The sequence below is a fragment of the Hoplias malabaricus genome, chromosome 16 (assembly GCF_029633855.1).
Source record: "Hoplias malabaricus isolate fHopMal1 chromosome 16, fHopMal1.hap1, whole genome shotgun sequence".
NCBI lineage: Eukaryota > Metazoa > Chordata > Actinopteri > Characiformes > Erythrinidae > Hoplias > Hoplias malabaricus.
Genome location: NC_089815.1, coordinates 24,934,892 through 24,962,279, shown reverse-complemented (window position 1 = coordinate 24,962,279; position 27,388 = coordinate 24,934,892). Strand labels below are relative to the sequence as shown.

Below are 27,388 nucleotides of genomic sequence, written 5' to 3'. Positions count from 1 at the left end.
CAATAAACACTATGTAGAATATCCTCAGTGGTGTATTTTTGCCAAAATAATGAAGCCCTAAACTGAGAGCTGAATTCATATGTTTAAAATCTGTACTGAAGCCTCTTTTTTGTGTAATAATTATATCCTTTTTCCTCTCTTTCTCTCTTCTCCCTTCTTTCTTCTTTTTGCTGCCAGGCTTTAAGCCGGGATAAGACCTTCCAGTCGGACAGCGAAGGCAATCAGGTGTTCAAAGGCCACAGGTAAGGTGATGTCTGCTTTGGTCTGCTGTGTGTATGTTGTGTGTCTGCGCTGAGATCAGAAAGCTGGGGGAAGCCCTGACCGTCTCCGAGAGGAAGGGCAAACTTTAAGTTCAGCCTGGAGCTCGGAGAGAAATCTGCCGTTTTAAATGCTGCTGGGCTTTTCTCTCGAGCGCTCTATACTCTGTACCTTGGTCACTGCCTTTGTGTGCTTGTGGAAGTGGATTTTTTTTGTTTGTTTGTTTGTTGTTGCTTTGCACAGTTCCCAGAGAAGCAAAGTCTTCTAATCACACCCGCCGCATGGTATAGGAAGCTGCCAGTAAACGTGTCCGTGCCATGAATTTTTGGGCAGCACACAATGGGTGTGCGCAGAAGCAGACTCTAGGCATTTGTAAACAGTTGCAGCGTCCAGGCAGAGTATAGCACAGGAGTCATTTGGAGCTGAAAATTATTTGTTTTCCTCCTGAAGTATCACACTGTTAAGACACGCATATGGTTATTATATATTCTGCCATATGTGAGCAGGGCCAGATAACAGGGCTGAGATTTGCCAAAAGGGGATCATCCAGGGAACTGGAACTCGAGAACGTCTGTCTTGCTTTTTGTAGTGTAGCACAGACTAGAATATAGAACAGAGGTTTTCAACCTCTGGGGCTCGTCGCGGAGGGGTTGCTGGGGGTGTTTGTGAGAAGTGAAATAGCAAACAATTTAATTTGTATCGTATTTTAGAAACTGTTATAAATTTATATTTTATTTTACGCAATATAATGTAGTATCTTTGATTTAGTGTTTATTATCGTTATGTCATTTTTTAATAATATATTAAACAGTATTGCGGCACGGTGGCGCAGCAGGTAGTGTCGCAGTCACACAGCTCCAGGTGCTTGGAGGTTGTGAATTCAATTCCCGCTCCGGGTGGCTGTCTGTGAGGAGTGTGGTGTGTTCTCCCTGTGTCTGCATGGGTTTCCTCCTGGTGATTGTCTGTGAGGAGTGTGGTGTGTTCTCCCTGTGTCTGTGTGGGTTTCCTCTGGGTGCTCCGGTTTCCTCCCACAGTCCAAAAACACACGTTGGTAGGTGGATTGGCGACTCAAAAGTGTCCGTAGGTGTGAGTGTGTGTTGCCTTGTGAAGGACTGGTGCCCCCTCCAGTGTGTATTCCCGCCTTGCGCCCAATGATTCCAGGTAGACTCTGGACCCACCGCGACCCTAAACTGGATAAGGGTTACAGATAATGAATTAATAAACAGTATTGCACAGGGTCATGGGTTGTGGGTTTAAAGGAACACTAGGTAAGGTTTGGTATTTTTGCTCCTGGCCTCCCCCTAGAGTAGTTGAGTGTAATTCACTTTCAAAGCACTGTCCTGAAATCATGGTGCAGTGTGTGAGGGGTATGTGTTTTTTCCTACCCTCCTGCAGAAGTAACATAGTGCCGTTTCTGCAGTGCTGAGCATGGAGTAGCAATGACACCATATTCTCAAAATCAGTGTAAAAATGAGAAAGTAGCATTATGGAGTTTAGGCTGCTTATGTAGCCATGCATGAGGAGACAAAGCCCCCTAGAGCTGGAGCATGCTTTCTGTTCATATGCACATAAAATAGCAGACACTTTTATGGCATGTGCTGCTTTTTAAATTATTTTTAAAGTAATTTATTTAATTGTTTTATTTTGTGGGATGATTTAACCTCATTTTATTAAACATATGTTCTGATAATTTGCATATTCACAGGTTTAATATTATTATTGACGTTGTGGCACATGTTCTCAATAAATGGGGGACCACAGGAGAAGGTTTGAATGTCACTGATATAGAAGAGAATAGGCCTGTAAATGTGTGATTTTACTATACTTATATTCACGTTTATCATGTAATATTAATGTGTATATTATATAAAAGTATTCAGCTTGTGGCTGGTGTAGGGGGTGTGAGTAATGGCACTACCCACCACTGACCGTATATCTCTTGCCTGTAGTTTTTGCACCACTTAATTTTCAGATTTGTCAGGCTGTAATTCTGTGTGTTTGCAGGAACTTGGTGACATGTCTCTCCGTGTCCATGGATGGCACGCTGCTGCTGTCAGGCTCCCACGACGAGACTGTGCGGATGTGGGACGTTCAGAGCAAGCAGTGTATCCGCTGCATCAACCACAAAGGTGAGTACCGCTCCGTATCTGTGACAGCATCTCGCTTTCCGGCCTGCTCCCTTTCTCCACCGAGCCAATCTCTGTGCTCACGCTCTGAACCTCCCACACAAACATCCATCAGTGCTCGGCCATGCTTGGAGCCTCCTCTCCTCCTCTCCTCCCTGCCAGATGAGCTGTCTCTGGGCTGAGACTTCGTCTCGGCTGTGTCTCAGCCGTTTTGTGTCTGATCTTTCTCGCGCTGCAGCTCTGACTGACTGCCGTTGCGGGATGACTGATGAGACGCTGTAGTGCAAGTGGCACGAATAGACGGCGGATCAGTGCCTGCGCCCTGAAATGGCCAGGAGCATCTGCAGGGATGTGTTCCACTGTGACCGAGAGCCACTCTTCATGGGCGATGGCACAGTTTCATCTCCCTGTCAGCCTAACACGTGCTGGAACACCCGGAGGACTTCTGTGCTTCTCTTACTGGACAGGATGTATGCTAAAAACTGTCATCTCTCATTGCTACACTGGCCTACAGCTGCAGTGATGTGTTCTGCTCCAATTAGTGCAGTTGCAGTTTGTAAGAATGCAGTTTTAAAATCACAAGAGATGCAAATTTCATTACAGCGTTCATCACCAACGTTGTCTAGGAAAGCTGTAAACTGGGAAATTTAATTTAAGAAGCTTTGGCACCCATTTTAAAATATAATTTGTGCTTTATTTCTTCTGGGTGATCTGCTTTCCTCCCACGGTTCAAAAACATACGTTGGTAGGTGGATGGGCTACTCAGAAATGTGTGAATGTGTGTGTGTCATCCTGAGAAGGACCAGCGCCCCCTAAAGGGTCTGTCTGCGTCTTGTGCCTGGTGATTCCGGGTAAGCTTTGGACCCACCGTGACCCTGAACTAAATAAATATATCTTGCATTTGAAGGTTAGTAGCCTTGCTCAAGAGCAGACTTAGCCATGGGCTGAGGGAGGAAACAGTGTTGTCCCCTCAGTTTTCTTCCCAGTAATACTTTTTGTTTCTAAATCGAATACACTGACCTTTAGGCCATGACTCCCTCTTGTTTTTAATATGTTCATATTCATACACAGCATTGTTTATTGTTAAATTTATTAAAGTGAATATTTATATACTGTTTTCAGTTTCCCACAGAAAATTGGTTAGTCAAGGTGGGACATTTGTTGACTGTGGGCGGGGGGAGGGGGCGTTGTGATGGTTGTGAGTCACTGGTTCTTGTTTGTGACGGGCGAGGTGGTGGACAGCAGGGCAACAACCTTGTAACTGCCCCTACATGCGCTCCTGTTGGGAATCAAAGCTCAAGAAACGAACCGAGTCATCGTTTGGTGTTCTGTGTGGTGTTTGAATGCTTTGAGGAACTCGATGGGTTGAGTGGAGTCGATTCGAATGAATTGGTTCATGAATCAAGTGCAAATTCAAATCAAAGATTCAAAATATTATTTACAAGGACTGGCTGCTCATGCTCTGACCTCATGTACACACAGACATGGGGAAATTCAGAGAGGATACACAGCTCACCTTAAACACTGGATTATACTTCAGAATGCGTGTTTGTGACTGAAAACTCAGGAAGAGTGCATTAAACAAGTCACAGAAAGTACTTTGGAACTTTGAAGGATCTCTTATTATTGAGTGTTTTCTACAATGGATTGATTAATCCTGGATCACTGGACATAGTAGAAAACCACACACAAACACATCAGAAGCCTTGATAAGACACTGAACGAATTGCACGAAATAATTTGTGGAGGGAGCAGGGTGGACGACTTATTTAAACTTAAAACTTATTTTTACAGTAATTTGACTGGAGTGTCTAAACGTTTTGTTCTTTAAATGATATTGCTGCTCAGCTCCATCTGTTTAATGATTCCTGAGGTTTTTGTTGGTGTCTTTAAGCAGAAAGGCTGAGGTTTACAGTATTTGGAGATGCATGTTTCCCAATGTGACACTGCAGACTTGGCAGGAAGGTGTTTAACAGAGTTAACGTATTCCCAAGTTTTACTGGATAAACTGAAGTGTCTCTGCCAGCAGTCTCTAAACAACAAGAGCAACTGCTCCATGTTTGCTATTCTTTTTAAGATGGTGGCAGCACTGTTTGGAATAGTTTGTTTAGCTTGTTTAAAGGCTTTAGTCTGACTTTCGTCTTCTTCAAAGAAGACACTGTGATGCCGTGACCGACAAACAAAGAATACTTAAAATAGCCTCCTAAATTGATTGACTGAATTAAGTCATTAAAGCAGAAATAGATAGGCTATTAGTTTTAATCACATTTTAATTACTTCAGTGCTTGACAGCTCTGTGCAATGCTGCATAATTTGAACTATATTGTTGATGCTCATGGAAAAATAGGGTCCCACTACCTTAAAAATGTTCCTGATACCGAGGCTCCTCAGTGGCTCAGTGATTTGAGGGTTAGGGGATGGTAGGTTCCATCCCGGTGGTGCCGTCGCCATCCAAGGCGGCGTGACCATAGAGGGCGCCATTTGGCTTTGCTCTCTCAGGGTGGGTGGGTGTTTAGGTGGGGTGTTCCCTGGGATGGCCCCCTCCCTCCCATATCCACATGGCATGATGCCAGGCAGCATGGGCTTTGTCAGCTGTTGTGAGAGAACTGGGCAGAGGCTGTTGTCCTTCAGCACACAGGGTTGTCCAGTCAAGTTGCATTAGCTGCAGTGTGAAAAGAGGCAGCTGTTGAAGTCCCATCTTGTCTGCCTCCTCCCAGCATGGGTGGCATTGTGTGATAGGGTTTCACCACAAAACTCACTCGTTCCTGTATGCTATCACTTCAGAGAGATGTACTTTACTTTTTTTTCTGTCCAAGTTGGAGCTTTAATGTCAGAAAATACCTTTCACTGGCCTTAATTGTAATGCAGTATTCTGGTCAGTCTTTGAACAATTAAGTGTGAAGACCTTGACGGTTGGATGGTTTAAATATCTTTCTTCTGTCAGGTGTTGGGGTCCCTAATGAGCCACCTGCATTGCCCTAACATACTGATGAGGAGGATCACAGTGGCTCGCAGCCAAGAGATTGAAAGCTTTTTTACATTTATTTTCATTTGGACCAGTTGAAGAGGTCTCACATGAGTATCGTCGTATTGAACTCTCCATGCAGTGCTCTTTTAGTTAATATCATACTTCAGGGAAAATGTGCTGCTGAAAGCTCTCATGCAGTTTGTCAATGGGGCAGCTGCAGGCCACTCAGAGGTTACTCTGATGAATTGTTCTTTTTGCATGTTCCATGTTTAATTTCTGGCCAATGGCTCTCTCCTTGAAGTACAGCATTGAAGACTCTGGCTTTCAGATGTTTTTATGCATGAAATCAAAGCAGCTAATCTCCAAAAATGAAGTGGCCCAGAAGTTCCCAAAGTGGAGTTTATAAAGTTATGATGAAGGAGACAAATAATAAGAGGCTTTGTTGTTTTCCAGATCCTGTTGGATTGGCATGGTCTAAATAGTTGACTTAAAAATGTGCACCTTAGATAAGATACCTGCCCCAATTAATGATGCTTTAACAGCTTTAGGGGCATTAGCTGATTATTTGTGACATGTAATACAAGAAAATATTTAATTTTTATTAAAAAAAAACAAACAAACAAATAAACATATGGGTGGTACCCCATGGATATATGACATGATTATGATGCATGCTGGGAAATGTAGTAAGAGAACATGAATTTAAATGCATCATGATGTCTACAGAATCAGTTGTCAGAGAGGTTCAGTGCTAGGCTTCAGAATACTGCATTACATAACCGATAATAAGTGCTCTTTTTTTTTAAAGCTCAAATGCCCTTTACGCTCTCGCACAGCATTACCTTCTTCAGCTCTGAAAACTTTGAACTGCTCGAGGGTTGGGCAAGGCTTTCCGTTCGGACAAAAGTGTCTCTTCCATCCGTCCAAAAGTGTCTCTTAGGTTCTTTCATCTAAGACGCTGACTTAACCTGTCAGAATCCAGCCCTGCCGGCTCTGTCTGCCGTGCACTCCCCCAGTCTGCCCTCGGATGATCTGGACACGGTTGGCCCAGAGTAATTAAACAGAATAAAGGAGTACAGGTATCTGGGCTGTGGTGAGTTTTGCCTTCCGTGGGCAGCACAGGGTTACTGCCGGTCTCTGTGGGGCACTTGATCATGAAGGCAATTAAGTCCAGTTAGACGCCCGTTCCCCAGACGATGCTCAAACCCCATCCCGCCCCTTTTATCTGTCTTCATTAAGACCGGAATCTGAGCTTGGGTGGAATGTAGGAGCAAGCTCCACAAAACTAACCTGATAAACTGGGGGCTGTTTTAAAAACGTTATGATCCCTGTAAAGATCGCGAGCTAGGATGTGGTCATCGGGGTTCTGTTTAGTATTAGGTATGGTGCTGATGGGATGAGGTTTGAGGCGGTAGTATACAGTACAAATATATAATTTTATACAATAAAATATAATATAATATAATAACCTTAAGAGCCCAAGGCCTTTGCACAGTAGTCTACTTGGAGTTTCCCTTTAACACGTGTAGTAAGTCAGCTTTTTTAGTTTTGCCCTGAAGCTACAAATCTAATGTATCTTCCCTCTTATGCCTTTCTAACTGGAAGATTGACTTCTTATTCAAGGGCAGCGTTTTTCCTGTAAACAGAGGCTGTGTTGTACATTACAAGCTTTTCACATCTCCTCCTCCTTTATAATGTCTCTGACGCCAGTCTTGGGTGAAAGGCCTTATAGCTACAATACCTTTGAGGACATTTCAGAACAGTTCAGGCCTATCCTGTTTCTAATCTGTGAACCGTCCTTTCAGTTGACGACTGGATGTGAGGAAGGAAATTCATTACACGTGGCAGCGTCAACGGGCAGTAAACATGGCGACTCGGTGAGAAGACGGCTTTCATTAGCCACTGTGTTCACGCTCAGACTGTCAGGAAGCCGTGGTCTGATGTCAGAAGAGGCAGCCTATGTTGTTGACCCCTGTGTTAATTACACAGCTGATTGCTGTCTCAATTAGGCAGCAACCATCTAATCCCTTCACCCGAACTGACTTAAGGCAGCGATGAGAACGGAACCAGAGTATGGAGAAACTCAGATAGCCAAAGACTTAATGGAGATGTCAGGCCAGTTCTTCTGACTTTCTGCTTCTCGGATTGGAGTCACGGTATCTGATAAGTCCTCTGTTTGAGAATCCTGAAGGAAACCAGGGGCTAGCTCTGGTTTCAGTTGTATGGTCATAGTACAGGAGATAACACATAACATGAGCCTTAGAGCATGATTCAGGCAGTCGGGCAATATGAGTGTGTTATTAAATTTGTTTAAAAATGTTGTGGTTTTTTTGTAAGCAGAACAGTCATAACATTATTACCACCTCCTTGTTTCTACACTCATTGTTCATTCCCTCAGCTCCACTGAACATACAACGAGCACTTTGTATTTCTACAATTACAGTGTGTTGTCCATCAGTTCCTCTGAATACTTTGTTAGCTGACTTTCACCCTGTTCTTCAGTGCTCAGGGACTGACACCAGACACTCACAGAGCAGGTATCATTTTGGTGGAGGACCATTCTCAGCGATGTAGCTGACGTAGTGGTGGTGGTGTGGATCAGACACAGCAGTTGCTGCTGGAGTTTTCAAAGCTCTTATTGCTACAGCTTGACTGAGACTAACCCACCAACCAAAAATAACCAACCAACAGCGTCCTGTGTCCACTGAGGAAGGTCTCGAGTATGACCAACACACTGATAGATGAGCTATTTTTATTGTTTTTTTATTCTTTGTATTTTTATTTTTATCTCCCTGTGTAAATAGGCCTTGGGTATTAGATATCGCCCTAAAGAGGATCTTTAGAAGTATAATACTGACTTATTTACAAATGCAAATCTGGGAGACGATTAACTAACTGCATGAAAGTAAACAGAACCAATGTGCTACAAAACTAAACATCTCAATAAACCAGAGAATCGCACTTCCCCACAAACTCTCACTAAACACAAGGAGCTTGCTCCAGATCCAGAGGTTGTCGTGAGACTCTTTATTGTTGAGACCTTGTTGAGGCTCTGTCTCATAAAGCCTGCTACTGACGCCTTATAATAGTATGTGAGGATTCTCCTGTAAATAAAGGCTGTGTTGATGTGAAATGTAGACTAACTGCGCTGTATAATAAGAATGGAAATCCGTTTTGAAAGATGCCACACTAATCAGTTCAGCTGGATTAGAGCTCCGTGGTGTTTGGATATCTCATTTGCTGAGCGAGGTGGCGGGAGTTTTCCTTTTGTGTTCTTGGCGGTGTTCGCAAACGTGGCTTTTATACTACCACCCACCCTCCTCCCACCCCGACATGTCTCCCGCACCCCCCCAAAAGACTTTTCAGTGCCAAGAGGCTCATTCTGCATTGTGTTTGCGGAGCCAACATGGAGCCCACTCTCCTCCCAAACACTTCTAGCTGTCATTCCGTTCCGGTGCGTTTCTGTGACCCTGCTTGGCAGTGTTTCTTGCAATTTACGAGTATGTGTTAGGGTTGGAGTGGCCTAGGCCATTAGTGTAATTCCAGTGGTAGGAGCCAGCTTGAAGGGGAATCGATAGCTGTAATTGAGTGAGAGATAATTAGCCAGCGCTGATCGTCCACAACAAAGAATAAATACGCTCGGGTTACTCACACCCTGATCACACACAAGCAGCCCGAATAGTTTGTCTGTTTGTTTAACTCTGGTGGGCTCAGTTCTCATTCACTCGGATGCTAGCACTCAGCTCTGAATGAATGCGAAGTTTAATATATCACATTGTGGCTGTATTGAAAATCCTTAGCTGGTAATTGAAGCAATTTCCAGCCGTTATTGCTCCATAGCACGGGTTGAAAGAAGAGAGCAGTTCTCCTGTGGCTCTCATGTCGACAGAACGAAGGATGCAGCCTCAGATTTCCATTCTATTTACTCCCCACTTGATTAGAGTGAAGTTTACAGCCTCCTGAATTAGGCACAGCACTGCCTCAGTGTCCAGCTCCCTGCGTCCAGCTTCATTATTTATGATGTCCTCAAGTGTTTAGTGAAATTGCAACCTGTTTGATTAGCCACAGCTCAGCCAAAATCATTGTATCTCTCCAAATCACTTTGTTTTCCCCTGGCGCTCTCTCTCTTTCTCTCTCTCTCTCTCTCTCTCTCTCTCTCTCGCTCTCTCTCTGGTCTCCCTTCATTGGTTTCTTTCTGTCACTGCTCTGTTCAGTCTGTTTATTACTTTTTCTTTTCTTTCTCGATGTCCCTCTTCCAACAGTCAGACTGAATATTCTGCTTGTTCTACTTAAAATTCCTCATGATGCAAATGCATTATTCAGTTTCCCTGCCAACTGGAAGACAAACAGAAATTGGGACACACAACTTGATTCTTCAAATATGGAGTCTTTATACACAGTTTGTGGGAACACGATGCCGGGCGGTTTGGGAGCTACACACTCGACATATTGATGGGTTTGGTGGGGTTATAAACTGTTCTTTCTTATTAAACATTTTCAGTGCATTTACATTCTCAGTTTTTCCCCCTGAATATTATGAAAATAACAATCCGGCAAATTCCAAACTGCTGAATGCCAGAAAATGCTCTGGCATACCAATGCACGCCCAGGGGATTCTCTCGGTCCCTGGTAACCTCCAGTGTGAAGTGGCTGATGCTTGTTCATTCCCCACCCCCCCAGATGTTTTCATGAATACGCATTTTGCAGTTTTGAATTAGATGTTGAATTAGCCTGTAGCTAAACTAACAAAGCAAATTTGAAATATTAATGTGGTCACCTCGTTGCTTAATAAACTGCAGTAAAGCTAGTTGCTTTAAGCCCACTGCCGAATAAGTAATGAACATGAGCATTTGTATAATTATTACATTGTTCTCTTATTGTACTGCTGTCTGTCTCCCTTAAGGGAAAATAAACATCTCTGTGGATACCAGTGGACTCCAAAATGGGTTCTGCCATTTCAGTAAATGGATTTGTGTGTGTGTTAGTGAGGAAGTGAAGGAGTGATGCCAAATTCATAATGTGTAGTCTAATCGTCTAATCATTGACTATATCTCAATACAACCACTTCAAGGAACACTGGGTAAGATTGATAGTTTTGCCCCTGGGCTCCCCCTGCATTCTTGTTATCGAGGGGGAGTGTTTTCCTACTTTCATCCAAAAGTTACATAGTGCAGTTTCTGCAGTTCTGAGCCCAGAGTAGCAATGGCAGAGACTCTATTTTCTATATCCCTTGTCATTTAAGCATCAACGTTTTTAAGCAATAATTGTCAGCTAAAAAATGCTACCTAGTGTTCATCTAATGCAGTTGTGTGCAGAAAATGTTGGCCTCTTAGTGCCAGCCCTTACAGATATTAAAAGCTGGTCAGGTTTGGCTGTATCCATACTGTACTCTGCTCTGCTCTTGTGTTCTACATGCAGCTGACCCGTGGGATGACCCATGAAATCGAATTCAAGCTCAGGCGTTTAATGCTACAGAGCAAGTTCTCAAACTGGCTGGCAGCGAAGCCAAACTTCTGGGAATTGTACTCCCTGTCCACACTTTTGGGTGTCTGCTCCTGGACTAATATATCAGAGTGAGTGAGCACCACACTCTCCAAGCGAAGTCCTACACTTTGCTGAGAGTGTGATTTTTCCCTATGTACACACAGTTTTCCAGTTGGAAGTAATCGTGTACAGGTTCTCTTGCGTTAAATCAACACCCACATAGTCTTTTTCTTTAATTTGAACCTTCTGTCTGCGTGAAATGGCTCTGGCAATCGGCTCACTGTGCTGATGAGGAATTAAGAGCTCCTCACCCAGCCCACAAGCTTTTTTTCGATTGAAAAGCCTGATGGGAAATACTCAGAGCCCTTAGCAGACCGCAGCCACGATTACCATATGAAGGGAATCCTACCTCTTCATTCGACGCCTGTTACACATCCCCAGTTCCCTTTAGAGTAGCGTGGCGAAGAGAAAGCTGTGTACAGATGTATGTAAACCTGTTTGAGCTGTGCACCACTGTTTTGCAAGTGAGTCAGGTTTCAGGTTGCCAGCGTTATGGTACATTTTCCATTTCCAGCACAATCTGCACTTAATCTTGATCCAAGACGTTGACATTTAAGCTAATGCTGTTACGCTGAGTCTTGGGGAACGCTGTTAGGCCGAACGCACTTAGGATATATCCTACTTTTTCTGCCTTCTCTATCATGTCCTCGCCAGGCCTTACAACCTTAATTGAATTTAAGCTCTCCTGATGTATATTGCGAGAGGCTGCCCCCTACAGAATTTCCTCGCTGTCTTCTAAACCAATCCATTAGTGTCCCATAGCCCATGTCACATGTCCCTTCCACTCAAAACCAAACCTTTTCACCCGCATCGGCTGGGTTTGCGTAGATCAACAGTGGTCTTCATACTTACAAGCTACATGTGCAGCTGACATTTAGTGCTTTAAAAACTCTAGCATACCTGCTGTGTCTGATCCACTCCATTGCTCCATTGCAACATACACCAACACATCACCACCACCAGCTGAAAATGATCTACCACCCGAATCATACCTGTTCTGTGGAGGTCCTGACAAGTGAAGAGCATGGTGAAATGGGGATAAGAAAGTATGCAGAGATACAGGTGGACTGCACTCTGTAATTGTAGAACTACAAAGTGCACAGGTATGGTCAGTGGAGCGGAGATAATGGACAGTTATTGCAGATATAAGGTAGGTGCTCCTAATTCAGTGTAAGATAAAGGCCTGATGACTTTCTATACATATCCAACAAGACCCGAGAAACAGTACCTGAGCCTGAGTCCACCGAGCAGAACCACTGAGAGAGTACAACAAAAGTCTATACAAAAGAGCCTGCACTGAACTGTACATTCCTGAACCATGAAATGGAGTCACTCACGTTGTTAAGGAGATGACAATAAACGTGATGAAGACGGGCGAAAAGCAGAATAAAACCTAGAGACTATAAAGTGGGTGTCTAGGTGTGAGAACCCATATGTGAAATGTAGTTCCAGCCACACATGGGCAGTCGGGTCCTGTCTGGTTCGGACAAACGTGTCAAGCTCTAGTACCACCCCAGTGACAGTTTGGTGCCTTTATTTTCAGAGAGTGTAGATTCAGAGACAACGAGGGTTGGTGTGACTGTGCTATTTAGATGAACTGGAAACCTGCTGGAAGGCACACGGAGAGGCGGACCGGCATTAATAAATCATCCCCAGTCCTCCACCAACTTGAAGGGAATCAGTCAGCCCTGGAACTTTGTGGTTTTGAAATGCAGGATGGTGAGTGAAAGAGAACTCCACTGCAGACTTCATTCTGATGGCGTGGCCCTCACAAAATGTTCTGTTCACTGCTGCTGCGCTCAGGGCATTGTATATTAAAAACAAGGTCATAACCTTCCAAAAGCAGTATACAAGGTAAGGATGGAAAAATGGACATCAGTAACAACAGATATTTACTTTCAAATATGAAGTTATTGGCCTGGTACTGGTTTTTAGATGTATAAAGAGCTAAAAGAGACGTATTGGCTGCTTTAAAAGAGAATATTTTGCCCATTTTCAGAGTCTTAATGTCTCGGACATGATTTGGTCAAAATACCACAAGGATCAAACACCACAGCACCATTCCTACATTGTCTAAATAGCCCTGTTCAGAACGACCTGTTTGGGCACCTGTTCCTTTAAAGGATAATGAGGCATGCTTTACCCCAGCACGAGTTCCCAGCAAATGAGGGTCCCCTAAAATGCTCTCTCACTTAAATGCCTTAATTCGATACAGTCCAATGAGCACATTATTATTATTATTATTATTATCATCGTTACACTTATATAGCGCCTTTCTAGACACCCAAGGACGCTTTACAATCTACACTGCTCAGAACGCTCAATTCACACACACACACTGGCGAGAAGCGGCAGCCAAACGCGCACAGCGTACTCTCAACCAGAAACGACCGTCCACCTGGAGGACTGCATCGGGCACTAGGGTTTAACCCAGGACAGAGCGCCAATCCATATCTGGGCTCACACATACAGACATTCATTCACACACCAGGACAGTTATTAGAGAAGCCAATTCACCTACCCTCCATGTTTTTTTTGGACTGTGGGAGGAAACCGGGACACGGGGAGACACATGGAAACTCCACCCAGATGGGACTTGAACCCAAGATCCCAGCGCTGGGAGGCGAACGTGCTAACCACCAAGCCACCGTGCCACATCATGTTTTCACACCTAGGCAAACCACAAAAGACTACCGGGTGGTCTCGTTTCACAATGTGTGGGTTCAGTAAGCTTCAGATCCCCAAATGAATGTGCACATGCACTGAACAAATTGTTTTAAAATATGTCCCTGAAAGATGCAGCCTTTATGGACACAGAATTTCAGATTCGCACCCAGCTTGTATTAACCCCAGAGGTAACTATGAAAATAGATGGAATCAGCAGCTCCACATAAACCTAGGGTCATGCCCAATACCGAGGGGTGGCTAGAAGGGAATAATACCCCTCGACAATGCACTTCGAAGCAGTGAAACGGCATTCTCTGGAGTGATGAAGCAATGCCTTTGAGATGAGACACCGTTGTGCATACAGATTGTTTTGCAGGAAGAACAAAAACCTTTGTGTTTTTCCCATGTTTCTATCATTGTTTGACATTGAAACAAGAATGGACTCGACCCCAACACAAACAGTAGAATACTAATTTGTCCAAATGTGTTCTAGTCCACTTGTTGTTGAGCTTGTGTCATGATTTCTGTAGAGCTGTGTTAGAAAATAGTGTTTTCTTTTTTTTTTAATCATTTGTCTAACCCTTAGCAAAGAATTACATCATCTGCAGCAGCTCTGAACCTAACTTTGCTCTGACGTTGGCGGCTCTGATGTAAATGCTGGTGCAATCCTCTTTTTAAAGCAGCTGATTTGGTGTGGCTCAGCTTTTGTAACGTCATCCTGATTTGCCTCAGGCTTGAAGGTCTGCGTGTGTGTATGTATGGATTTCTGAGGAGGTGAGAAATCAGACAATGGAAGAGCTCTATAGACTGCTGTAAAGATTTACTCTCACTGATTTACCTCATTTAACTTCTGCATTTATATTTATGGAAACTGGCAGGTGCTCTGACCAGAGCAATGCACTTTTAATCTTGTTAAAGTTGGGTCAGAGCAGTGTCAGTGTTGCCCAAGGACTAGCATTTGGCTCAGTTGTTTGTGTTGTTGTTGTGTGGCTGGTGTGTATTTATAGCATTGTAAACTACAGTTTTTTTTACTGTTGTAGGAAAGATATGCAAGTTCTGAGACTGATAGAAATTCAATCTTTATATATTCATTCATTCATTCATCCATTTTCTGTAAGTACTTATCCAGTTCAGGGTCGCGGTGGGTCCAGAGCCTACCTGGAATCATTGGGCACAAGCTGGGAATACACCCTGGAGGGGGCGCCAGTCCTTCACAGGGCAACACACACATTCACTCACACCTACGGACACTTTTGAGTCGCCAGTCCACCTACCAACGTGTGTTTTTGGACTTTGGGAGGAAACCGGAGCACCCGGAGGAAACCCACGCAGACACAGGGAGAACACCAACTCCTCACAGAATCTTTATATATTTTATATTGTAAATGTTTGTTAAGTTGTAGTTTTGTCTAACATCTATTATGTCTGTTTCTTCTCTTCTAAATCTATTGATGACTGGAAATGGCCCTCGAACTGGGCTTTTAACATTTTATATTTTGGTGGTGCAGTGGCACTGTAGGTATGGTCCCTGCCACACTGCTCCAGTATTCGTGGGGCACTGTCTTTTGGATGTGGAGTGTGTTCTCTTTGTGTCTGTGTGGGTTTCCTCCCGCACATTTCTTACACAAAACTGTCCATGCCGTGTTCCTGCCTTGTGCTCTATGAGTCCAGGCTCTGGACCCGGTGAAGCTTTGATCAGGATGAAGCGGTTAAAGACAAAGGAAGCTGTGACAAAGGAATTGTTATCAATGCTGCTATACGCAGTGAAGTTTTAAAATAAATGAACAAGTCTAAAACCAGCGGGATGTTTCTGATGAAACATTTTTCTCACTAAACCAATACAATAGAGATCATCAGAGGCTGCTTTCCAAAGATACTTTAATGCATTATTGGCTACCTTTTTATCTTCATTAGCTTGAAACCCCTCAAAGACGGACTGATCCATACAAAAGCACACTGTGCATAGATTTTTCAAAATAAAAGCTTTGTGTATAAGGGATTCATCCAGGCTTGTAGGAATACCTTGCAACTGGCAGTTTGTCTTGCGTTGCAGTTTTTGGCCCAAATCCTAAATAAAGGAATGTGAGAAGTACACACCAGCTCTGAGATGTAGTCATATCTGGGGGCATGTGTCATGTTGTGTTTTTATTTTTTATTTTTTTCCTCTGACTTCAAAAGATTGGATTTGAGTGGCTGCCTCAACTAGATCTCCATATTTGACGCATATTGAGAGCTGCTGTTTGTGCTTTTTTATATAATTAGACCGCTTGGGCACTGACACAGGAATCTTTATTGGTTGTGGTTTGTTATTTTTTTTAACGTTGGCCCTCAAGTTTAAAAAAAAAAAAACCCACGGCACAGACATATGGCTGCAGCATTAACAACTGAAGATTATTCCCATGTGATTCATTTCAGCTTTTTGATGTCGGCCTCTAGAACCAGTCTCTTGGTGATAGACGGGCGGCTTCTTCTTTTTTTTTTTTTTTTTTTCCCTCCTCCAACTGCAGCACAGCAAAAGTCATGACTAATTTGCTGTTTCTTCTGGGTGCATTTCCCTTTCACTCTGTAAAATTATTCATTGATTAATCCTTTTGCAGACGAGAGGCTTGTGTCAGTGATGACATGATTTCACTCAGATCTTGCTTATTTCTTCTACTTTTGGGATGGAAGTTCTTTGTTCAGTGATGCACCAGAGTTCTGACTGATTCATAAGACATGCCCTCACATGGTCACAAGCATGAGCCAAGGGCAATGACTAGGAGTTCAATTTGTGACATAAGTATGTAAACACTTCTAGTAACGTTGGGGCCTTTGAAAAGCAACAGTTTCCTTATAATAATTGGTGTTGTGTTATTAGCCAACCGTAATGTTTTATCAGCGTACTGGTGTTGGCATTGTATCAGCCGTAATCATTACTTATAGATCAGTTATCCTTCCTAACAAATGTTCCATTTGTTCAACTATGGTTTGCAGTTAGCAGTGTCATAGCCGGAAGCTGACACTTCTACATAGCGTCAACAGGTGGAAACACCTTTAAAAATATAGGTAGGACACTTTTCAGACTGTCAGAACCGTGTAATGGTGTGTAATAGAGATAAACTCTCACAACATCCCTGGACTCTCTGAAACAAACGATGAAAGTTTTCAGTTGCTCTGAGGTACTTGGTGCTTTGTGTTTAAACATTTAATACTTCTTTGATGCCAGAGTTCATCTGAGGACCTTTATCCCCCCAGTTCCTTCCTGGTACAGAGATAATTAGCCATGTTTGAGTGTTACAGGTGCAGTGTTTGAGTCTTTGGCAGGTCGCGGAGGCTGTTTTATTAGATCTGCTTCGAGCTATGCAGAGAATCGCTCTTGATGCCGACTTTGAGAAAAGACGACTTCCCCATGGGATCCTTTAAAGAAAGCATCTGTGCCAGAATCTCAGTGGACTTTGGATTTCGTTCATTAATCTCCTCAGAAGACTTGATGCTGAGAGAACGGGATACTTAGACACACAGAGTCTTTTCGAGCTGCTGATATGAGAGGGAGGTGGGGTTTTTTTTATCTATCTGGACAGATGGGCAGTTTAGGTGATATGTGGCTTATATATGTAAGACTGGCAGTAATGGACAAATAAAAAAAAAGGATCTGGACTTTGAATTAAGCCGTCCAAAAGCATGTGTAAGTGTTTCAGTCGTAAAATCTGAAGGGCATCGCTTTACTGTAATGTTCTTTGCTGATTTATCCTCCACTCGGTGTGGTGTGAGGTTTCACGTCTGAACTTCTCCATAGTTTTCTCTTCACTTTATCCTTCTGGAATGCTGTCCAAGGATAGGGCTTTAATTCTCTTTTTCTTTGACCGTAGGGAAGAAAAAAAATCCAGCAATAAACCTCAGGATGATCTCCGATGAAAGACCAAAACATTTTGTTTTCAGGCAGAAATCTCTGGATGTTTCATGTCCTTTCATGCTGCTTTTTCGTTTGATGCAGTGGTCAAGTCTTCATGGTCAGACCTGAAAAAGAATGTCTCTCGGTCTAGCACCACACCGCATGAGTGACTCCAGTCATAGCCTCTTGTAAAACCGCCACCCGGAACATATCCATCATCCTGAGCCAGCGTTTATAGACGAGAGAAAGCACGGGACGTGGGAATCCAGCTTGGCACTTAAATTAATTGAGGGCCTGCAGGAGTCCATCTAATATGAAGATGTGTCATTTTTGTTACCCGCAGGTCAGGTCACCAACGCTGCCATCATTCCAGCTCCAGCAAACATGTTCCTGCCGGACAGTCGCCCAAGCATCCCGCTGCCCCGTTTCAGCCGACATCTCAACCCTTCGGAGCAGAGCGAGGGGGCTGCCGCGGGTGGAGCGTGTCTCAAACTGGGAAACAACTGCCAGGTAACATTAGTTATAACCTTAAATTCAGAGGAAATGGGGAGAGAGGGTCAAGCTTAGGTCTGTGTAGTGAAACTCATTAAAAAGTAGGCTTACAGTAGAAGATTAATTTGGTCCCAGCTCCTCACCCCTGGGTTCTCGCGCTGAACTGAGCTGTGGCTCGTTTTCTTTTAAAGGTTGCTGTAGTGTTTGATCCTTCTGGTATTATGACCAAAGCACATCATAGATGTTTCATTAAGACACTGGTAAATGCTTATTTGCGGCTTAAAGTGGTAGAATATGTCTTCTTTAACTTACCTTAAAGAAATAAGGTTAAATATGAAAAATTATATTTTACTGTGGAAATAAAAAACAAGTCTAGGAGGATTCAGATCTAATTTAAATGCAGTATTAAATGTATGTGTTTTAGATGAGAGTGCTAAGAGCTTTAGTTGCACTCAGGGTGTTGTATAGGGAATTCCATAGCTGGGAGTCATGTGTTTCGGAGAGAAATTTCCATTGCTGATGTGATCAACAGTGGCAGCCTATTGACACGATGAGGATGCTTCCCTACACTTCTAGCTTCAAGCCAAATTGACTAAACGGCTCTATATTTTTGATGTAATATCTGTGTAACCGGGACAGTGATCATTATGAACATAGTCTAGGCCTGTGGCATCTGTGCGTGGAGTCTTAATGTTTATTAGTATGATGCACATATGGACATTTTCACACGTAGCAGGACACTAGAGTATGATAAATATTACAGAATTGTTAAATAACAGCTGTTTATGGCTCATTGGTAATGCCTCCTATGTCAAAATCAATTATAGGCTCGTAAATAAAGTGGGGTTCAAATTACTGACCACCTGCCGTGTGTTTGCACCCTTTTACTTCCCCTTTAACTCCTCCAGCCGTGGAAACAGACTGTTTACTCTTCCATTTCTATCTCTTCTGTGCTCTCTTCTGCTCCATGGCATTACTTGCTCCCAGCCAGCCAACCCCCTACCCCTTTGCCCCGTCATATTTACTATAAGGCTAATCTCTCAGTCCCTGGGAATATGCAGTCATCTCTTCAAAAATGAGCTTTTTCACCTTTGCTTGCTGAGAGAGCGAGAGCCTAAAACAAATGATTAGATAAGTGAATTAATACTAATGCCGGCACGGAAAAACAATATTCCCACCGCGACCTCGGGGCTATGCCAAACATCACACAGCACGCACTCACTCATCTCTGCCCCACGCAGCGTGCAAATGTGAGTCACTCTGAAAATCCAAATTAATTTCTCCTCCAGAATTGTTTCTATTATTTGGTTTACACCGGCTGCCAGCTGCCACCTCACCTCCACTCTCAGCCTCAAACGAACCATCATCACCATCAGGGGGGAACTCCATTACCAGCCGGGCTCAGTCTGTCCAAATAGGGGTCGGGGGAAAGTGGACAGGGGTCCCAGACCATGCTAGCGCCAGACATTCTCTCAAGCAAGGTCACTTGTTCTTGGTCTCAGAGCTAATTGAGCAGGTCCCCTGGGGGTCGGAGAAAAAGTTGGGAGCTATTAGACTTCCAGCTGTCTCTTGCATGAAGTATCTTGTTAATTTTTGGCCATAAGTTTGTCCTTTCACTTAAGGGAGCTGCATAAAATAGTTGCAGGGAACTGGAGTGGAAATAATAAGGAAATACCGCACTCAGTAGTGTCTTGTGGATCAAATTTAAACATTCTTCTGCTCTATCTGTCATTTTACACTGTGTAGCATTAAATGTATTTAAAAAGACAATTATCACTTTATTCAACATAAAATAACCTAAAACTTAAGTAACTCAATATGGCAAATGAGAAGAAATTATATGTCACTTCATTTGTTCCATTGAGGTCCATTAAGGATCTGTTCATGGGGATTATGTTGTAGCCAAAATTACATGTGAGTTTTGGTTTAGAGGATTTCAGTTTATTGATTGGTAGCATTTTTTTTTTAAATAAATAAAATGACAATTATAATTACCATAAAATGTTTAATTTTTTGTTTATTATTACACTTTTCACAAAAACATTTTAAAAATATATTTGTACACCTAATTTTTTTTAATGGTGTAACACTTACATTCCTAGACTTTTAATGAATGTCACAGCCGTTGCATTTAAGGTGGAAAAGCTAATTCCTATAAGAATAAATTGAGAATTTTTACATTTTCTCGCCACCTACAGACCCGTTTTTTTCCCTCTCTAATCCCTTCTCTAAAGTATATTTTACCAACAAATTCAGTTCTGGTGAGATTTGGAAACTTTATTCACCATATTTTAATATTTTTGTTATTTTCTCCCCCATGTTCATTCGTGTTTAACAAGATTCACACATTCAACTGGGCCGGCACAGTGGCGCAGCAGGTAGTGACCTAGAGGTTGTGGGTTCGATTCCCGCTCCAGGTGACTGTCTGTGAGGAGTGTGGTGTGTTCTCCCTGTGTCTGTGTGGGTTTCCTCCGGGTGACTGTCTGTGAGGAGTGAGGTGTGTTCTCCCTGTGTCTGTGTGGGTTTCCTCCGGGTGCTCCGGTTTCCTCCCACAGTCCAAAAAACACACATTGGTAGGTGGATTGGCAACTTATGAGTGTCTGTAGGTGTGTGAGTGAATGTGTGTGATGGACTGGCGCCCCCTCCAGGGTGTATCCCCGCCTTGCGTCCAATGATTCCAGGTAGGCTCTGGACCCACCGCGACCCTGAACTGGATAAGGGTTACAGATAATGAATGAACACATTCAACTGGTGACAAATAATGTCATTGATTACAGAAGAGAAAAAATACTTAGATTAATCTTATTTTTCCACTCTTGTAACAAATTACCAAGCTTTGGGGTAAGGTATGAGTAAATATCCTGTATATTATATTTAAGATGCTAAGTTTTTGCAGTTCAACTTCTGACTGCGGTGTATTTTAAATCTAAGCCTTAAGCATTTGACTATGATAAGACTTTTTATGCAAGTGGCCACAGGTAGATTATGCTGCATTAAGATTAAGCCATTCCCTTGCAGGAGAGATCAAATATGGAGATGGCTTACAGGAGTAAAGTGGAGGTGTTAAACAGCTGTTAAAATTCATAGGTTCAAAAGGTTCCACATCTGTTTCCTGTGATTGTTTATTTGCAAAATTCCCTTTCCTGCTGTTCAGATAAACATCCTATCATTGGGTTGGCTAATGAAACAGGACAGGTTTGTAATGAGTTAACCCAGCTGCTGATGAGCCTGTTGTGTCTGCTTCAGTGTTTTGCGTGTTCTCTCGTAGCCTGTGTAGTAAAGTGTAGTAGCACCTGTGTAAAAACCAGTGGTGTGGTGTTGTGTGAAGTATTGGTTATTAACTAAAGTAGCTGACCTGGTTAGCAAGAGTTAAATGCTAGCCATATATGGATTGCTAATTAAGTGCTTCTAGGCCTGTAGCCACATTTGCTATTGGATAATGCTTTTTGAGTAGAGATTTATCGTCATTGAGTGTGGTTGTTGGGTGTCTTTCAAAAAGTACCCTAGTCATCAAGAAAAAAAAACCAAAACTAACAAACCTTAGCTACATTAACAGCTTCTACTTTTCTGAGAAGTCTTTACACCTAATGTTAGATCATTTGCTGTAAGGATTTTATTGCATCCAGCCACACGGATTCTGATGATGTATGATTAATAATTCTGAATTTAAAACACCACTCCAACTCAACCCAAAGGCATTGAGTGATGCTTCATACTCTATATAACCCAGTCCCACTGCTCCACAGCCCACCACTAAGGCTGTATGGCCCTCTAGGTTGACACTGAGCATGGTGACCTTAGACACGAGCATCGTTTCATGCATTTCTTTGAAGATTATACAAGCTGTGTGTGCACATTTGATCATCTGTGTCTACACTGGGTGCTCCATAGCTGCTGAATTCACTAATCCTAAGAGGCATCCACAAGCGTTTGGACAGTGTACACTCACGTCTCCAGTGGGTCTCTGGTATATACCTGCATTTCACATAGACCCTGCTTGGAACCCTGCTTTACTGCACCGAGTATTAGAGCTTTATCGACCGTGCTGTTGAACAAGCAGTGACTCGCTCACAATAGTGAGGGGATGAAGCTGTAAATACCCCCTGGATGTGGGGTGACACCTGGCCAATCAGACTCGGGTGATTGGGCGCTCTGGACAGGTCTATTAAAAAGACCTTGTTGGTAATGGCGTTGTCAGTCTTTATAATCACTGTCAACCTTTATAGCAGCCGTAATCAATTCACTTGCCCACTGTCAGTAGCGGGCAGCATGGAGGGGATAGTTCATGATTGAACCCTGTTTGGTAAATGACCCACTCTGTAGAGGGCTGGTGACTTCAGGGCGAATCTGGTCTCATACACATTCCTCACACGGTCAGAGACATTATTCACATTATTCTGCTGTAATAATGAAGTGTGTTCACCTTTTGTCATGTTGTGTTTGTGTGCTCTCAGGACCCAGAGGAGACCTATCTGGAGAAGGCCGAACGTCTCCACTCTCTCATGTGTGCCGTCACGGACAAGGTGAGTGGGAGGGTCAGAGTTGGAACCGTGCCAAACTTGTTTCCAAGACGTAGTGCACAGCTAAGCGCTGTCACATATTTACTGTTCCTTTGTTGTAGGTGTGTGTGCATTCCCTTTTCCCTTGATATTCACTTACCCATAAGAGTTAATAGAGTTTAAAGAGGTTATAATTGCAGGGGAAGTCAGTAAGGGGGAGACTGCAGGGATTTCAGTAAGAAAACAGGGCTGTAGGCCTTTCTTAAGTGACAGCAAGAAAGACGTGTAATATATTAATCTATTAATATTAACATATTAATTACGCAGACGCTTTAACATTAAACATTGATTGTATCACAGTGATATTACATTTAGTTGTTGAGTCTTCTGTATGTTTTAAGTGATTTCCTTTCTCTTAAAGGCTAAGCACCAGCGATATGAAAGTGTCAAACAAATAAATGTAAAAAAACATGTTATTTCTTACTAATTCAAGGAATAAGGTTTAAAAGACCCCCCCCTCCCCAACGGTGTTCGGATACTCTAATAGGCGTCTTGCCTGTGACGTAGATGGTGGACAACAACTCTAGAAGCTGCACTTAATTTAATGCAAAATGATGAAAAGGTGTGTTGTTTTTGGCTGCAATCATTCAATGTACAGTGGGACATCTGTGCACAAATGGCCCAAAGATCCCAAAATATCCAGAAAATGGACTAAATTTGTCCACTTTAAACGGGCACTTTGGAAAGGACCATCCGCTCACTCCGTTATCTGTAGCTCATTTCACTGGCGCTTTTCCAACAATATGGGCATGTAAGGACACCAACGAAAGGTGTTCAAGAGCCTCTGTAACATGGAGGTAAACAGGGTAAGGACACTCACTTCGCCTGTTTTAGTTGGTGTTAGTTAACGTTAGCTTGACTTGCTAAACTCGGTGTCTCAGATTATACTCGGCTACGTAGCTGCGTTACGGAGGTTTATAGTGTCGGATGAATTCGAGTTCGACTTCGATCACATTTACAAGAATAACGGTACCTCTACATTTGAGTTTAGCTTATTGCTAGGCTATTGTCATGAATAATGTTGGTTATTTAGCTAGCTAGATACTGTCATAACGGTGTTTTACCGCGGCGTTGTTCAGCTGTTGTCCACCAGTGACGTCACGGTTGCGTTCAAGAATTTCCGTAGCGAACTCGGGTTTTTCCGTCAATTTAATAAAATTGTCAGTTTTAAAGCAAATTAAGCTGCTATTTTCAATTTAATTCATACTTATATATGTCAGTAACTAAAATAATGTGAAATATCCATGGAGGTCCATTAAGTTGTGCTTAGCCTTTAAGGAAACCATGTAAAAATAGAAATAGAAATATTCATTAAAAAACAAGAACAGTGTCACTGATGCGTTTGTTAAATGTGAGTGAGTGACGGTGAGATATAAGCCACATAAGAGTGTGTGTGTGTGTGTGTGTGTGTGTGTGGGGGGGGGGGGGGGGTTGTCAAATGTGATGACATAAAACATTACAGTCACTAAATATTTGAATGCCATTGATGGCTTTTCCTATTTTGGAAGCTACAAACCATCCGTACTTCCACCGAGCTGAAGCTAGGTGCCTGTACAAATGAGCCAATCAGTACTAAATGGTGTAGCACTTACATTTCTGTACTTTTTGAAGAATGTAACTGCTGTATCATTTATCAGTCATGTTGCTGCCCCAGTGGGGAAACGTTGTTCTAATTTATGGCCAAGATTGTTATATCCATCTACTGACCAGGTGAATTGGCTTCTCTAATCCCTGAAGTATCTTTTACTAACAAAATACAGAACTGACGGAAGAATCTTTCAACTTTCTTCGCCTTATTTATTTAATGTTTACATGATTTTCACATTTAGCTGGTGAGGAATTTGCCCTGTAGCATCAAAACACCTTTTCAAGATGCGAACAAACCCTTACGGCATTCATATTCAATGAGGAGATTGATTGCAAATCCAACCTGCTCACTATATAAGGATTAAAGGATGATATCACAGAGCCTCTGAGGTTGAAAATCCAGCTGCATTAAATAGACTGTTGTTATGAAACTGGAAACACAGTAAATATTCCGTTTGAACTGTCTACCAGAGAGGCCGGTGTTTGAGAATCCAAAATGGCTCCCTTATCCTGGCGAAGAGGTGCTTGGGGCGATGGTGAAGCACTTTGTCACACAGCGCACCAGGGGTCACCACAGGCTCTCGGCCCTCCCCCCCACCTCCTGTGCTCAGAATAGCTCTGATGCCTCAACCGCTCGGTCCAAAACTTGGAAGTGCTGTTAAGTGGATTAGTTGCACTCAGTCAAAAGGGGAGCTGAATCCTGCAGGCGAGCCCAAAGCCCACTGTGTTTATTTGGAAGGGAATGTGTAAATAAATATATTAATGGCGAGCGCGAGAGTTTTCTACACCCCTCTCCTGCCTCCCCTTCCTTAATCTCTGGGAAATGTGCATTGCTATCATCCACCGTTTGCCTGCGCTGCAAAATTCTCCACAATAGCAACACCAATATCTGCTGCGCCAGATTAGGGATGTTTTCAGTTGAGATGTGATGACCTCATCCTGATGCCATAGAGCTTGGTTTTGGTGGAGCTGTTCGAGACGTTCTTTGCCCTCATGGAAAATGGAAGTCCACTTCATTTGCACTATATTTGTCTTCGAGTCCCTTATTAAACCTATCCGTTAAAGACGTCTGAAATTGCCTTCGTAGCTGGGTCAGCGCCAACTTTAGGTCAGTCACCTTTCCTTGAACTTTAAACGACCTTTTTTTAAGATGGAGCCGCTCCTGATTCCAGGATGAAGAAAACCAATTCCTTACTCACTGTCTGCTGTAGGGAGAAATAAAGTGCTCTGTTTGAAGGTAACTGTGTGTAATGGTCCTGTCATAGCTTCTCTCATGAGTTTTTCTACTGGGAATCACTTCTTAACATTAGATTTAATCTGAAGGGAATTGAGAGAGGGTTTCAGTGAATTTCTGTTTCATTTCTGTCTCCCCCCCCCCCCCTTTTCTCTCTCTTGCTCAGAGTGTGTTTGGTGATGGAGAAAATACAAAAGTCCGAGTGTCTGAGCTGGAGGAAGAGGTGAGGACCCTGAAGAAAATCAACAAAGACCTGTTCGAGTTCTCCACGCAGCTTCTCACCAAGCCCAACTAGGGCCTTCAGGAGACGGGTTTGCTTAAGCAGAGACGAGGTGTACCATGTTTGAAAGTGGACATCTTTGAGTTATAATGGAACTGGCTCAATGGAACTTTTACACACAGAGTATCATTGAGAATCACTGTTTCCCAACTTATTTTCCAAATACAAGGATAACTCACTCTGCGCTAATAGGGGTTTGGTATTTTGGACATTTTCAATTATCATTGGTTTTGTTTATGGTTACTTCATTGTAAGAGAATAGGCAGCCCTTGGAATAAAGGCACAAACACGTTTTTTTTAACATAATCTGGCCATACTTCCGTCTGTTATATACATACAAGATATGCAGCTAATATCAGCAAACGGATGTGTCTCACACGTTTTATTGTTGGTGGGTATTTTCCGACATGCTTCATGAGTGTGTGAGATTGGGAAAGGGTTTTTAAGCTTGCAGACATAGTCCTTGTGATGCTGTAGTTTGGAACTGATCACAGGAAACAGCAAAGTGAAAGTGAAGTGATATTCATCAGTGGTTAGAGTAATACTCATTGGCCTATTCTCTTTTTTTCCTATAAATCTCTGATTCCTGCCTTCCTCCAAAGTTAAACATTTCGCATGTTTGCATCATCTTAATGGACAGTTTTCGCTCCGAGACCTCTCCCCTTGTCCACTGCGCTCTTACGGTCTCTGTTCTCCTTTGAGAAAGTAGGCCGTTCTGTCAAACCACCGAAAGTAGAACAGGACGTTTTTGTTTTGCTTTCTTTCTTCCCCTCAGTTTGGTCTTAATATTTTTTTTTCTGCAGGCCTCAACCCAGACAGTGCGAATGGGTTTTCCTCCCTTTGATCTGAACCCTCGCTGCCTCCAAGTTTATTTCAGCCGTGCACTGGGCCTAATGCTCCGTAAACATCTTTCTGTGCATCGTAACTTATTTGCCTGAAAAACGGATCTTCCTTTCAGAGAGTTGTCAAGTCACCCTGCCTCTTTGCCTCTTTGGCTAAGCCGCCCTCTGTGTGACCTGCACAAACATCCAAACATCTTTCTGTAGTTTTACTTGTTTCTCCTGAAGCAACAATCTCAAAACAACCCCGTTAAAAAAAAAATCTTTTCTCTTTTGCTTCCAAAAGGCAAAAATAAAATCATCTACATTCTGCAGACGTACTGTTCCACACGGAGGCAGGAGTGTGATTTTTATCTGGTTAACTCATTTAGGCTCGGTGATGGAGATCTGAAATGTCTGGAGTCTCGTGGTTTTAAGCAGAGAGGGGGAAGAGGCTGATAACAGTGCCTCGTCTCAGAGCTTCCTCTTTGAAGAACGTTCTGTTTCAGGCGCTCCTGATGGCGAAGCAGGGAAATGGCTTTACGTGCACACACACTCCACTCCAGATACTCCTTCATGGGGTTAGGCCCTGGATGTTTGTGGAGCAGTAATTATCAGCTTGTGGAGGAGGAGGAGGAGGAGGAGGAGCTGAGGGAGGGGAGGGGCCCCAGTGTCAAATTTCTTTATCTAGTCTTTAATCAGATGGAACAAGAAGAATATATAATTTCCCTTTTGTACTTTTTATCCATCAGATAATAAATGTTTTGTCTCATTTTTTACTTTAAGTCTCTCTCTCCTTTATCTGGGTCATCCCAGGATAGCAGGAGATTTGTGCTGTAAAGCTGTTACATAAAACTCAGTCGGGACGAGCCTTTGCCGTATGTGCTAAAGTGCAACTCTCTCCCTCACCCGCGGTCAGCCACGTTTAAAGTACGTACAGTCTTTCTGATACACCCAGGCCTCTAGATGTCAGGATAACGGCTT

The 27,388-nt window shown here is 43.0% G+C and overlaps 1 protein-coding gene across 1 annotated transcript in view; it reads left to right on the top strand.

Annotated features, from left to right (window-relative positions):
* Positions 1-27,043, top strand: part of wdr18 (WD repeat domain 18) — a 60,475-nt gene extending 33,432 nt beyond the window's left edge. The window contains exons 6-10 of the mRNA XM_066647646.1: positions 178-242; positions 2,263-2,387; positions 17,778-17,944; positions 22,381-22,449; positions 25,473-27,043. Of these exons, the coding sequence (XP_066503743.1) occupies positions 178-242; positions 2,263-2,387; positions 17,778-17,944; positions 22,381-22,449; positions 25,473-25,601 (555 nt within the window). The 3' untranslated portion in view covers positions 25,602-27,043. The remainder of the gene's footprint in view (positions 1-177; positions 243-2,262; positions 2,388-17,777; positions 17,945-22,380; positions 22,450-25,472) is intronic.
* Positions 27,044-27,388: the final 345 nt, after the last annotated feature.